Source organism: Dromaius novaehollandiae, chromosome 1 (assembly GCF_036370855.1).
Source record: "Dromaius novaehollandiae isolate bDroNov1 chromosome 1, bDroNov1.hap1, whole genome shotgun sequence".
NCBI lineage: Eukaryota > Metazoa > Chordata > Aves > Casuariiformes > Dromaiidae > Dromaius > Dromaius novaehollandiae.
Window position 1 is genome coordinate 134,312,721 of NC_088098.1, and position 14,223 is coordinate 134,326,943.

At 38.7% G+C, this 14,223-nt stretch overlaps 1 protein-coding gene across 5 annotated transcripts in view; it reads left to right on the forward strand.

The window, feature by feature from the left end:
* SH3KBP1 (SH3 domain containing kinase binding protein 1) overlaps positions 1-14,223 on the forward strand; it is a 235,112-nt gene that overhangs the window by 32,295 nt on the left and 188,594 nt on the right. Inside the window, exon 1 of one of the 5 annotated variants that reach the window (XM_026120728.2) lies at positions 8,429-8,550. The exons of the other annotated variants lie outside the window; for them this stretch is intronic. Coding sequence (XP_025976513.2) covers positions 8,464-8,550 — 87 coding nt within the window. The 5' untranslated portion in view covers positions 8,429-8,463. Of the gene's footprint in view, positions 1-8,428; positions 8,551-14,223 lie in introns of those variants that run through there. 5 annotated transcript variants of the gene reach the window in all.

Below are 14,223 nucleotides of genomic sequence, written 5' to 3' on the forward strand. Positions count from 1 at the left end.
GCAAAAATGTAAATCTAGCACTGAGGTAGCAATATCTTACAGACCTTATAAATTACTATTTTCTACCCCTTGAAATAACCTTCTCTGTGCATCTTTTTATGGTAAAGACCTTAAATTGATTATAGCACCCAGAGCTGCTATACACATCTGCTTTTGACTGATTCCTGACAGGCTTGTTACATTTACTCATAGTTGAAGAGTGATGATATTTTGCATTGCATAGCTGCTTATCTGTCAAGTGAGTTCATAGAATGTGCATTAACTAGCCCATACTATGTGAACTGAAGAAAAAAAGAGAGGTAGGATGCAAATTTCAGTCTTTTCTTTATCCCTCCCTAATGTTCTATGTCTCAATTTTACTATACTATCGAACACAAAGGCAAAATGTAACCTACTCCTTGTATAAAGGTCCTTCTAAAAAGAGCTGAGTTCTTACTGGGCTGCATTAGTGAAATACAGATGAAAAATGGCTGTGACTCAAAACCACTGTGCTAGTAATCTTGAATAAAATATCTACATCCACCCACAAAAAAGTGCATATATATCTTAATACAGTGTTCAACAAAAAATTTAATGTTTCATTTTTGTTTTAGTGGAATTTTCTTCTAAATTTAAATAGTTGCTGTACAATTACAGTTTCATGGGAAAAAATACTTGTAAGTGGAACCATCTTAAATGTAGTATTGAACACTTACAAATGCATGTATGCTCAGTTGTTTTCTCTTTCCACACAACTTCTTCATTCTGTGACTTTCAATAGATTCATAATGCTCTGTTGTCACTTTTCTTTCTTTCTTTCTTTGACTCCATAGGATTTGCACTCTCAAATTGAAAGCAAATGAAAGGCCTATGATCTTGAATTTGAGTTGATCGGTTCTCATGAGTAGATTGTCACAAATAATGATGATAAAGTCAAAACCAAAAACTGGTTTATTACTGATATCATTTTATACTTTTAGAAGACAAAACTAAACAAAAGTCCTGGAAGGAGATAGGATTCATGTTAGCTTGCTTTGAGATAATATCTGTATTCTTCCCTGCAGAAGGAAATATTATATGTAATTTGAAACCTCCTTAACTGAATAGCTGAGGCCAGATCCTTTAAAAATGATTGTACAGAAATAAAATCCTTGTGCAGGTAATTCACTGAAATTGATGGAATGACTAGAAGGATACAACTGCTTACAGGCACCAGTTCTTGTAGGGTTGACTGTTATATTTGGTAATAGTTTATGACTCTGCTGTTGAGCTTGGATAACTCAAGAATTGTGTAGAAGACTTTCCAATTTCTGTATTGCCAACCCATACATTTTTAGTGGGCTCTTTGAACTTCTGCAGCCTTTCAGACAATCTGAAGAATTTTGAGAGAATCCAGACAATCTGTCCAGTGGATGTCAGAGGGAAATTTTGAGTAAGTGATGGGAGGGGAATGCCTCTTTAAAACATAAAATTAAAACTTTTTTTTTAGAGCATAACTCCTCTCAAAACATTTTCACCAATACATATGTGTGCATATAGAAGGCATGAATAATGTATATATGTGTGTAGTATACAGCGTAGTATATATATGTGAAAGTTAAGGTATCTGAAACCATTTTTAAGTGGGCTTTCATTTATTTTGCAAAATAGGGAGGTGGAAAAAGGAAATATATTCTCTGATCCAATTGTTTAATTCAACATTTTTTCCTCCACTAAGCAATTGTTTAATGCTAATCTTTTATATTTCAAACAGAGTTTTTACAAGGAAGTAGAATGTGTATTGCTAGCCCATCTGAACCTGGGTGATATTTGTAGTGACACTCTGTAATATTGACCTCAATTTCTCTGTGCTGGCATTTTTACTTTTTCATGCTTCATTAGTAAGTATTCTAACAGTTATAAAAACATAACTTTTTTTAGTCTCTTTAAAGTGGGATATATTCTACTGTTCTGTGGTTTTTTAAGGTTCACTTGTTTCCATTAGTTTTGCATGCTGCCCTTCTCTTCCCTCTCCTCCACCCAGCAGCTTGTGTGTTGGTTTTGTTTTCTCATGAAGTTGAAACTGGGCGTAGAAGTTACAGGCTTGAAGAACTCTTTCAGGGCTTAATTCTTTACTTCTGCCTGGAGTTACTTGTGATGCCAGGTTGGTAACCTGCCTCTCCAGTCTACATGCCATGTGTTTGTGCTGTCAAATTGCAGCCCTATGATGCTGAGGACTATAAAGAGTGAGAGAAATATTTATTCTAGCTGTGTTAGAGAGCTCTTTTTTTTTTTTCCCCCCCATTTAATTTAAAGAGTGACTAGGTATATTAGCGGAGGCTTTTCTAGGTCATGCCTTTGAGCTTGTCTGTACTAAAATGAGCTACAGAACTCCTGCCATTGAACAATACTTGGAGGGACAGACAGGGAGATGGGATGTGAGTTTTAATGAGCACCATCACCTGAGTTTAGTAATGAGTGCTGACAAATGTGTTTGTTTCCTGCTGATGTGTTCAGACATTCATAAAGTGAAAACAGGGTTTGCAAGGATAGTCCATATGGCTATTTCTTACTAGATTGTGTTGTTGGGAGTCAGTTTTTCCAGACTTGGTATCCCCTCATCAATCTGGCAACAAGCAACAAAATTAAAGCTAAATACTGGTAACAAGCCATTATTTTTAGTTAAGGCTAATACTATCTGGTTAGACTGCTTGAGTGAAAAGGGAGGTTCACATCACTGGAGCAAGATACATTATAATTGGAGGAGACCTGAATTTGAAACAGTGTTATTATTGCTATGCTGCTATTATACTGATATCATCAATTTATTGAACCTTTACCTCAAAGCAGCAAGTTCTTGTGTTTCTGCTGTTCTCAGGAAAATGCTTATAAACAGGTCTTGTGAAAAGATTGTCATGGGTAATGATTCAGTGAAAACAGAGAAGTGGTTCATTGCAAGTACTTTTCTAGTTGTACAAAAATTACATCAATATAGGAATCAATACAGTAGTAACTGTCCAGTAAAGACCATTTGGTGCCACAGACCTCTTTGATCTTGTGACATTAACAGTGCCCATTTATAATATTTGTTTCTTTTGAACTGAATGTGTGTTCCTTTCCTGAGGACATACAGGAGTGTAAATATGATCTGCTGCAAAAATATATAGCAGAAGATAATAAAAACACAGATTGTTCTTGTAGACATGTATGTGGAACCTCACTTGCAATAGATTCTTGTATCTCTCTTCTGTCTGTGCGTGCTACTGTTCTTTTATGGTTTTAAGAATGTTAATATAATATTGTCAGAGTGCTTTTGCTGTGAAACAGCCATACAGTGAACTTTTGCTTCATTGCCATCCAGTAAAATCATGTACAGCAAGCAAACAGGCTATACCAGTAAAAGTTCAGTAAGTTAAACCAGTTTAGCTGGTTTAATTATGTCAGTGGTAGGGACTTTGGCAGGTTCAGTTACAAATCACACCTCTCAGCGTTCCTGATCCAGCCATGCTGGCAGAAGGCTGAAAGTACATACGATGTTAGGAATTTCCACTTTATCAGTTGTTTTTGACATACATTGCAGAAGTGTGCTACATAATCTTTTCCTTCCCTCCCACCCCCCACATCATTTTTTCCCCTGCTTTCCAAGGAATTTACAGCTGACACTGTTAAAGTTAGCTGTGACTGGGCTTGAATATAATTACTAGCCATGTACCTTCTTACCTGATGCATTTTTGCACTCTTTGGAAACAGAAGAGAAGTTTAAGCTTTGAATTCTGTGTGTGGAGAAAAGACAGAGTAGTTAGTAAGTGAAAGGGCTGGGGGTAGCACGGTTATGGCAGATGTGTAAGATATCTAATATTTAAGATCCAGAAAACAATAGCTTTGTCATAAAGTGCTAGCTTGAACTGTGTTTTTGTATTCAACCATGATCAGATGAGATAACTGGAAAGGAGCTGGTTGAATAGTTTCTTAGTGTTTCAAAGTGAAAGAGATGCCTAGTGTGTGACACATGTGGGAAAGCTTCTGTAAAATCAACCCATGGTAAGCTAACTCTGCTATAGTCTATCACAGGAAATGTAGCTAGGGTACCAAATGGCAATGTTTAAAATGTTAATGAAGCATTTCCGTGCACTGCATAAACCGTAGCTATGCTAGCAGAAAACTGAAGTTGTGCTCAGTCATGTGTTGCCTTGCAGCTCTTCTCTGCTGAGTACAGTTATGTGCAGAGAGAAAAGCTATGCAGTTTGTATTCTGTTAGACTGCTTTCATGTTAGTGGTAACAATGAAGGTGCGACTACACAAAGTATGAGAGAATATGAGTTTGATCAGCAAAGAAAGTAGGATAAATAGGAAAAGACATAAATAGGCACAGGAGAAACCATGTAATATCAGGTATTTCTGAGACAGTCTTAGGAAAAACAGTGCTGTGATGTCTGACTACGATGTGGGTCTTCCCTAGAACTTTGTTCGTATCCTGCTCCCAGCCCATAGGATTTCCTTCCTGTTGCTGACACTTAGCCTGTTGGAGATCGTTCTCAGAAGTGGTACAGCATAACATCTATACTTTTGTGTTTAGGAAAGGTAACTTTTCAGGTATAAATACTGCCACACTGGCTTGTATTGTAGATCAATTTGGACTGACATTGGTTCTTGCAAAAAACTCTTTAAAAATGTAGTTCTTAATAGGCAAGTCAGATCCTCCTAAATATCTATAATTTAATAAGATATTTGAAAGAAGTAAAGACTCACTTTTTTCTTCTTTAGGCTTACAGGATGCATGTATATTTTAAAGAACACATTTTCATCTGAAAGGTGGAATTTCAATTCGCTGTGACTGTCTCAGAATGACTGTTACAATAACTTGTATAGTTATTTCTTACATGGCTTCATTTATTTTCCTTGCCCTCATGTTGACACTTGGTCTATGTTATGATTGATTGCAAAAGTAAAGGTAACTTTTTTTGCAGTGGTTTGTTTTTGAGATGCCTAATTATTTTATTATGTGAAATGTCAGTGAGTGACTCTAGACTATATTTGCTTTCAGAATACAAGGCATTCTGCTTTCTTCCCATCATTGTTGCAAGCCTAACCTGATATCCGAAAAACAAGTGTTGTTATTGTCATTCATAAATCATGATAGCAGAGCAGAGTGTTCTGCTATAGTGCCTAAACCAGAAGAAATCTTAGGGGAGGCTCTTGAGGACTGGAAGAAAACCAGTGTCCTTCCTATCTTTAGGAGGGAGGATCTGGGAAGTTACAAGCCTGGGCAGCCTTGCCTTGATCCCTGGAAAGGTGATGGAGCAAATAACCCTGGAAACAATTTCCAAATGCATGAAGGACAAGAAGGTGTTTGGCAGTAGTCAGCATGGATTATGAAGGAGAAATCACATCTGACCAGCCTTCTGTGATAAGATGTCTAGTTTGGTGGATGAAAGGAAAGCAGTGGATGTTGTCTATCTTGACTTCAGTAAGGCTTTTGACCCTGTCCCCCATAACTTCCTCATAGACAAGCTGATAAAGTACAGACTCGATAAGTGGACAGTGAGGTGGATTGAAAATTGCCTGAGCTGCTGGGCTCAGAGGGTTGTGGTCAGTGGCATGAGGTCCAGCTGAAGGCCAGTCACTAGTGGTGCGTTCCAAGGATCAGTACTGGGGCCAGTATTGTTGAACATCTTTGTTCATGACCTGCACGGTGGGACAGGGTGCATCCTCAGCAAGTTTGCAGAGGATACAAAACTTGGAGGGATGGCTGAGACAGCAGAGGGTTGTGCTGGCATTCAGAGAGACCTCGACAGGCTGGAGAAATGGGCAGAGAGGAACCTCAAGAAGTGGAACAAAGGACCTGCACCTGGGGAGGAGTAACCCCAGGCACCAGTGGAAGGTGGGGGCCGATGGGCTGGGGAGCAGCATTGGAGGGAAGGCCCTGGGGGTGCTGGTGGACAAGCTGAATGTGAGCCAGCAATGTGCCCTTGCGGCAAAGACGACCAACGGCACGCTGGGCTGCATTAGGCAGAGCGTTGCCTGATGATTTGGGGATTGGAGCGTCTGACATAGCAGGAGAGGCTGAGAGAGCTGGGAGTGTTTAGCCTGGAGAAGAGCAGGCTCGGGGGGATCTGATCAAAGTGTATAAATTCCTGATGGGTGAGCCAGCTGCTTCTCAGTGGTATTGAGTGAATGGACAAGAGGGAACGGGCACAAACCGAAATACAAGAAATTCCATTTAAACTTTTAAAATTATTATTATTATTATTATTATTATTATTATTATCCCCCCCGTGAGGGTGGTCAAGCACTGGAACAGGTTTCTGAGAGAGACTGTGGAGTCTCTGGTTTTCAAGATATTCAGAACCTGACTGGACAATGTCCTGAGCAACCTGCTCTAGGCGATGCAGCTTTGAACGGGGTATTGGATGAGATGATCTGCAGAGGTGTCTTCCAACTGTTCTGTGATTCTGTGAAAATAGTTTGTTTTATGAAAGTAGTTTGGCTCTATATGGATACCTGAATTATAGAGTAGTTAATGGGAGTGTTAGTTGAATCATGCAGGAGAAGACACTGGGCCCACCTAGACAGTATATCTTGTGAACAAGAGATGCCTTTTCTGTAAAATCAGTCAAGTGAAGTGTTGGTTTTGGTTTCCATTTCTAATTATAGCTATGTGGTTTTTATTTTCATTCAGTGGGCAGCACTTTTCACACTCCAGTTAAAAACATGATGCCTTCCCCTCGCATATACACTTATGCCAAGAATAGGGAAAAGAAGGGTTTTGGCAATATTGTAAAATTACAGTTATTCAAGTATTTGAATACGCTGAATGAAATTAAATGATTTTGGTTGTTTTTTATCTTAGCTTCCTGTGAACTGTTCAGTTATGCATATCCCTTTCCACCCCTTCTTTCTCCCTATGTCCCACAACTTCTGAAGCAACCTTTAATTGTGAAGAGGTGAGATGTTAACTTATTACAAACCCCAAGTAACACTTTGTGAAGGTCGGCAGCTAGATAGAGGAGAGTATAGTGATTGTATGAAAGACAGCAGTATGAATTCAAGCGTTGTCCGATGTAAAGAAACAACAGAGGAGAGTGCTTGGAAGGAACTGCTGTAAAAAATTGTATCCAAGAATTTAGAAGTATCAGAAGTACGACTTAGTCAGCCATGAGAGGCAGAGATGTAACCCTAAGTAGCTTCAAATCACTTGCAAGAAAAAAAAAAGTCTTCTAAACATGAGCATATGAGTATGTATATATATTGATTTATTTGAGTGAGAAAGCAAGAGCAAGATGAGTTTGGAAAACATCTCCTGGGTCATTAGTTCCAGTCCTTTTACTCTTGCGGGTCATGTATCATAAATTTTCAAGCAACATCTTGAAAATAGTCATTATGTTGTCGCTGTTATGCCCAGTGAATGCTGCTTGAGAATATCTTTGTTCTGATAGTTAGAAACATTCCTTTACGCTGTAGCCTAAATTTATTAATGGCCAGTTTTTGTCACTTGCTCTTGGGCTCTTCTCCTGGTTTAGACAGCTTTTCCCCCCTCCCCCCTTTTTTCCTCCTCCCTCCCCATGTGGTTTTCCATCCTCCTTGTTGTTAAAGGGCCATTAAAGAAGTTCTCTTTGCTTGCAGTACTGGTGTAAGATAGGCTGTCATTCTCCTGAGAATACTGGTAGCCTCTCTCTATTTTGTTTCCAGCACATGCTCATGTTCTGGACAGACACAGTTGATAATGACATACATTATTACAGATGAAGCCACACTGTTGCTTTGTGTATTGACTTTGATGCTTTTTTTAATCCATCTAATATTTCCTCTCATTTTCAGTAACCAGTTTGTGGTCCTGTTGTTACCAAATGGACTCAAAACTGTATGTGGAGCATAATCAGCATTTTGTTTTTGCAATTTATGTGGTGATTTTTAATATCTTTTTGTAACTAGCCTGAATCTGTATTACTTGTCTCATTAAAAAATTCACTCTGTAAAGCTGTACAGTCATGATTTTTTCAGATTTGTCCTTGTCATCAGATTGCTCTTATATCACTAGTTACTAGACTTACATTTTGGTCTTTTCTCCAAAATTACTTTTTACTGGCATAGACTGTGTGTGTGTGTTTGAATTTGTGGACTGGATCTGTCAGCCAGTGAACCATCTGCATGCTGTCTGGTAAGCAGGATGCAGGCTGGAATGAATTCTGTTGAAGAAGTCATACACTGAAGTGAGCACCAGAGTTTTCAGTTACCTTAAATAGCCTCCATTTCACAGTTACCACAGAGCCATCTTTTCTGTACAACCCTCTCTTCTACTGCTAATTATAACCTTTTGTTATGAGACCCCTCGTTCTTGCAGTCGGAGAATTCCCAAACTGTAATACGAGGAAAGCAGGATTTAATAATTTAGTGAAAAATGACTGAGTGAAAGGGGAGGGAAAAATGATTGTGGAGGATAAAATTTGTGATGTGTATGGGGCTTTAAATGCCTTTGTGGAATGATTGGAATAATTTGGCTGCCAAATGAATCACACACTGCTTTTGTCATTCATGGAGAGCTCTGCTAAGACAGGACCTTTATATCAGCAAGATCTTTTCAGATTAAAGCATGTGAGTAGCCTATTGGGTCTTGAAGTCAAACTTATTTTCAGCAGCCATATTCTAAATGTATTGTAGCCTTGCAAGGGATGTATAGAAAGCAATAACTAGCTAATAAAAGTAAACCTTTGCAATACGTTGTAAGCCAGGCAATAGCTCTCTAAGTCAGTTGTGATATGTTTTCATACATCTGAAGCAAACTCTTCCCTCGCATCCAGTCCTCCTTGGCTGAAATGAGAGCAGCATGTACATCTTGCTGTAGGCTTTTGTCCCTAACTTAAAAGAAAATTGGCAGAGGTATGGTCAAGATAGAATATGATGTAAATAGCAATTTGGAAATCAAATATTTGCAGCTCAGATTTGTAAACCTAGGGCAAACTTGCAAAGAACTGGTAGCAGATGTAAGTCAGAAAAATAGAAGAATATTGACATTCTGGCAGTGAGGTCCAGGAAGAGGATTCTAATAGTTAGGATGTGCTATTCCAAAGAGGTAAAACTGGTAGCTGCTGTTAAAATAGGTAGAAGGAAAAAAGGAAAGGCCTGAAAAAGAACAGCATGCAATGTTAAGATTTGTATTGAATTACTAACAAAGGCTGAATTTGAAAAGGGTGATTGAAAAGGAGTGGGGAAGAAGCTATGAATCAGGGATAAAACCCTTGTATAGGGCACCATAGCCCAGGATAACATGCTGCTAAAAAGTTAGTTCTGTGTAAAAAAAAAAAAAAAAAACAAAAAAACCCAAAACAAAACAGTGAGATGAAAGTAAGCAGGAGGAAATGAAGTGTAATGTTCAAACCCAACATATCTCTGTGCTTCCTTTTTTCTTTTTTTTCTTTTTTTTTTTCCTTTTTTTTTTTTTTGGTTTGGTGTGGGCTCTTGCCTCCTCTTCCTCAATTGTTGCCCTCATTAATAAGCATGTCTCTGTGCCTTTCTCAGCAGACCATAAGCAGTGTCTGTAAACCAGCTCTACTCCACATATTTTACAAAGATTTAGTTAGTAGTAAGGCAGAGTGGCAAAGTGAGAGAGACTTCAGGGGATGAATAGAAACGCAAGAATAAGCAGAATGACTCTTAAGAGCCATGCAGCAGGCCCTATGTCTATTTGCACGTAGGATAACAAGATATCACAAAAACAGTGAAGAGATCTTGGGTTAAAAGAATGTATTCTGTGGCAGTCTCTTCTGGTGAAGAAAGATATGTTTGTAACATATATGTAGTCTTTTTCAAAGTTGCCAGGGTGACTTTATATTGATTTCTCACAGCTAGCCTCCTTTAAAATTGCAGTCAGCTGTGTAATCCGAATCAGTTCTTCTGACCTTGTTTTTCACATTTATTCACTTGGCTGTCAGGGTTTTACATGTGACAATTAATTTGTATAGCTTTGTTTTTATGAAATTTTTTTATTACTAGTGGTTTATAGTGTTAGCATCATGGACTTGATCCAAAGCTCATGAAGTCAATTAAATGGCTCCCTTTGGGTTGCAATGCATATTGCCAGTAATGAAATGCATTTTCTTCAAGTTATGTTTTTGCTTTGAAATTTGAATGTCTGTGTGTGTGTGTGTGTGTGTGTGTGTGTGTGTGTGTGTGTCTCTGTGTTCTTATCCCTCTCCAGACCTTACTCTGAATTTTCTTGCATTCTCTGAGCAGCAGCAGAATACACTACAAACTGCATGGACCAATGCTATGAATTAAAATGTCATATATATAGGGTTTGTTTATTTGTCTTTTTCTTGAAATCTCACCCTTTTAAATTGCACTAATAAGAATAAATTATAATCATTTAATAATGCTCGCATCTATCACCTTTGCAGAGGCTTAGTGTCATTCTGAATTCTCATTTGCTCTCTGTGGCAACAGTGCTATTTATATCATCTCCCTTGTTTGCCTCTAAAAATCAGGGTTCCTTATGACTACTGTTTTGGATAAGCATCTCTGCACAGGGCTCCCTCCAAGCCTATTGGAGGTGCTTCTCGTTCAAGCTGATGAATCTCTGTGTCAGAGCAACACAGCATGTTCCTTCATTCCACAGCTGAATTACGCTTCTGGCCTTAGGGCTCCTAATATCTGTGCATGTTAAGGACTGAACACCTGTGAAGTAAGCCTGTGTTAGCGTAAACCTCTCTTTCTGTTGAATATCCTGTTAATATCTAATTAATGATGACATTATTTGAAATTGTTGATACATTTATGTAATTTGCCTCTAAAAAGCTACTCATACCTCTAATACCTGCTTACAGTAGAATACATCTGAACATTCAAGAAGGACATTCAGTCTGAGCTTTTGCTAGCTGTTTAATGGCTGCAGTAGTGGCTTCTCTGACATGAGCATTTAACCAGTCTGGCGTACTGTTTGGTGACACTTTGAGCACAAAAGATGCTAAATAAAGCTAAATATTCTGCAGTATAACAGTACCAGTGCAGATGGCAAACAGCAGTTTCATTCTTTGTGAACTTGGACTGCTCGCGCAGTGTTTGCATAAATTCTGGCATGGTCTGATGCAAGGAGAAATAACAGCTAGCTGTCTGTTTTGAGAATAGTGTGCCAAAAACAAATCCAGTTAAGGACGCTATGTTTCTGATTTGAGTTTCAGTTGTGTGGTTTTGGGTTTTTTTTTTTTGGTAAAACATGAATGATTAAAACAACAACTTGTTTGTGTGAATACAGTGTCCTTAAAATGATCGTGAAGACAGTGTGATCAGAGGATCTATGGTATTAGCTTTGCGGAGCTAGTGGACAAGCAAGAGCTCTTTCAGTAAAGAAAAATATGCTACTTAACATGGAAATTATTTTTCCCTTTAAAATGGAATTGCAATGATTAGAATGGCCCACAGCTAGGAAGACACTGTCTTAGTGAATTTTGCTGCAATTAAAAAGAAAAGGTGTTGTGGTCATTTTGCTGCCGCCTTGCTAATTTTGTAACAAGAAGTGTGGAAAGAAATCTGACTTCCTTCTGTTGTGAAGATGCTGACAGAAGTAGCAAGAGTGAGGTAAAGGCTGCTGTGGTTTCATTGAAGCTCTTCCTACAGCGATTTTACAGCTATTCTAGTGAAATGGAAAGGGTTAACCATTGCTGTAGTTTACTGTCACAAGTACCTAACCCATGGGACTTTTTTACAGTTCAAAGAGTGCAGAATAATGCAGTGAAAGCTGGTAACTCTTGGAGGGGTAAGATTCACCATACAGTATGATTATGATCCTCTAGGATAAGTGTCTCATTTTCTGTAAGAATTCTTAGTCTGCAGACAGCAAAGCTCTTTTCCCTACTTTTTCATTTCTTGTAAGAAGGAAGAAGGAAGAATTTCCCTCACTCAGGTGCGATGCAAAACTTTCCTTTACCATGTTTACTCAAATATGATAGCTTGTCATATCAAACACATTTGTTTCCTAGTATGTTTCTACTTTAAGTGATTTTTAGTTAAGTAATCAAATATATTATTTTTTTAATTATGATAGAGGTGATGAAGAAAGCGATCTGCTTGCTTTTTTTAAAAAGCATAGTAAATCTGGAATAGATGAATTAACATCACTAAAGCCTAAGGCATGTTTAATTAGTTACTGACATAACTTCCACTACAGCGATTATGCAGTACGTATCTTAGGGAATGTTTGTCTCAGTTAATGGACTTACAATGTCTTATGCTTCAAGAATTTATTTTACCAATGTTAGAGATGAGAGGAAGTGTTAGTTAAACTTTTTTTCATTAATTCCTAAAATTGTGATAAAATTTTTAAACATATAATTGTGGCTCATCTCCACTCTTTTTTCATTTCTTAAGAAAGGTTTTCTGAAATTTTGCATTGAGGGGCATTGGGGATTTATTACACTTTGTAAATTAAATCCTACTCAGGTGCCAGAGCAGTTGTATCTGTGTGTATATGAGCAGGAACACAACATGGGTATGTAGCAGGAATCTGTTTTTGTGGTGTGTTTTTTTTTTTTTTTTTTAAACAGAGTGAGCCTGACCTTTTTTTTCGCTTCCTCCGAATTATGTTAGTTTTTATTAAATTTGTCACCACTGCAGAATGGCAGCGGTTGCTCTGTCATTAGCTTGCATTTGCTGGGTTTGAACATGTTTCAGTCTTCAGAGTAGGACTGGGAATTTGCTCCAAAGGAAGGAGTAGTGACCTCACGCACGGGACTGGTTCCTGCATGCCCTGGTAGGTGCATGCTGCAGTGACTCTGTCCAGCTGCCTGGGGACTTGTCTAAGCCCTTCACAGGGCTCCTCCTTGTATGGAGTCACATCTGCGCTCTAAGGAAAATAACTGTTAGCAGGGTTGGACTAGTGCATTCTCTAATGGGTATGTCTCTGTCAGGACAAGGAAGCAGTCCTTGTAGTTCAGTCTTCCCTAGACATGACATTTCCAGCCCAAGAATTCAGACCAAATTACAAAGGAGGCTTTGTGTACATGTGCATGATGTTATGGTCCTAAAACTGGAAGCTGTAGTTTCAGGTCATGCCTATGATGCCAACTTGGAAACCAGTAATAAAGTTTCCTGTTCCTGGGACAAAGGGAGAAAAACTCAGAGAAGCCTGTGGACCTGATTGCACTATCTAGAAGGGGTCACTGAAGTAAAATATCCTCCCCCTTGTGATTCGGTAGAACATAGGAAAACTACAAATAACTATGTAGTATGCGGTATTGTGGATTTTTTTTCTTCCTTGTTCTGAAGCTCTCTCAAGCTAGCTGTGAAGAAAATATCTTGAAATACATAATTTTGGAAGCTTTATGCTACTTCTGTGGTTTGTGAATTTGCCTTTGACTAACAGCATATAAGAAATGTCATGAACCCTGGAAGCCATTTGTTTGCCCTTTTCTTCTTCTTTTGAACTGACTGGGTTGCACGGAAGAAGTGACAAGTATCTGTAAATCCTCAACTACTCATAAATCTTCCTTTCACTGGGTGTGCCTGAGAATGGGAGAAGATCTCAGAGTAAGCTGTGTTATCAACTGTGTTTAGGTAGGCATAGTGCTTTCAGGATCTTGGAGACCTCGAACAAACCTGGCGCAATTTCTCCCCCGGTCTGGCTGCAGTAACCTGTGATCAAGGAGCTAGAACAGTTGCTTGTTTCTTTCTCTGCCACTCTGTTGGACTCTCCTGAGTGGCAGCTGGAGGAGTTAGAGAAGAGGTGTCTGCTTCTTGTTTTTAAAATGACTGTTTTCTTGCTCAAGTTCAAGCTGAAGCTGATCTTCAGAGACCAGAGAAGACACAGATGAGTCATTCTCCTCCCACCCTCTGCAGCGCTGCAGAAAGCTACTTGTGGCTAGAGCTGAACTCCTGAGGCTGATGGGGAGCAATAGGAGACAGCAGGAGAGCCTCTTAGAACAGATGGGAGCACTTCAACTTACATTTGATAAATATGATTTAGAAAGAATATTTTTTAATACATTTGCTGTTAAAAGTCGCATTTTTTTTTAGAGCACTAAAATGCTGGGAAATAACTGTTGAGGTTTGGGGACTAAGATAGGATCTCTCTTCACTCCGTGAAATTGTTAGAAAGGTGTTTGCTCTTTTCCATGTGATGCAAGCCTGGGAAAGTACTCTTTGATACCATCGCTGCAATCCTGAGAGTTCAGGTAGGAGCAAGGCAGTATTTCATTTCAAACTGCAGATGTGCATGAGCACATCCCTGTGTGAATGTTTGATTGCTTTATAATAATTGCCAACAGTCTAACTTTG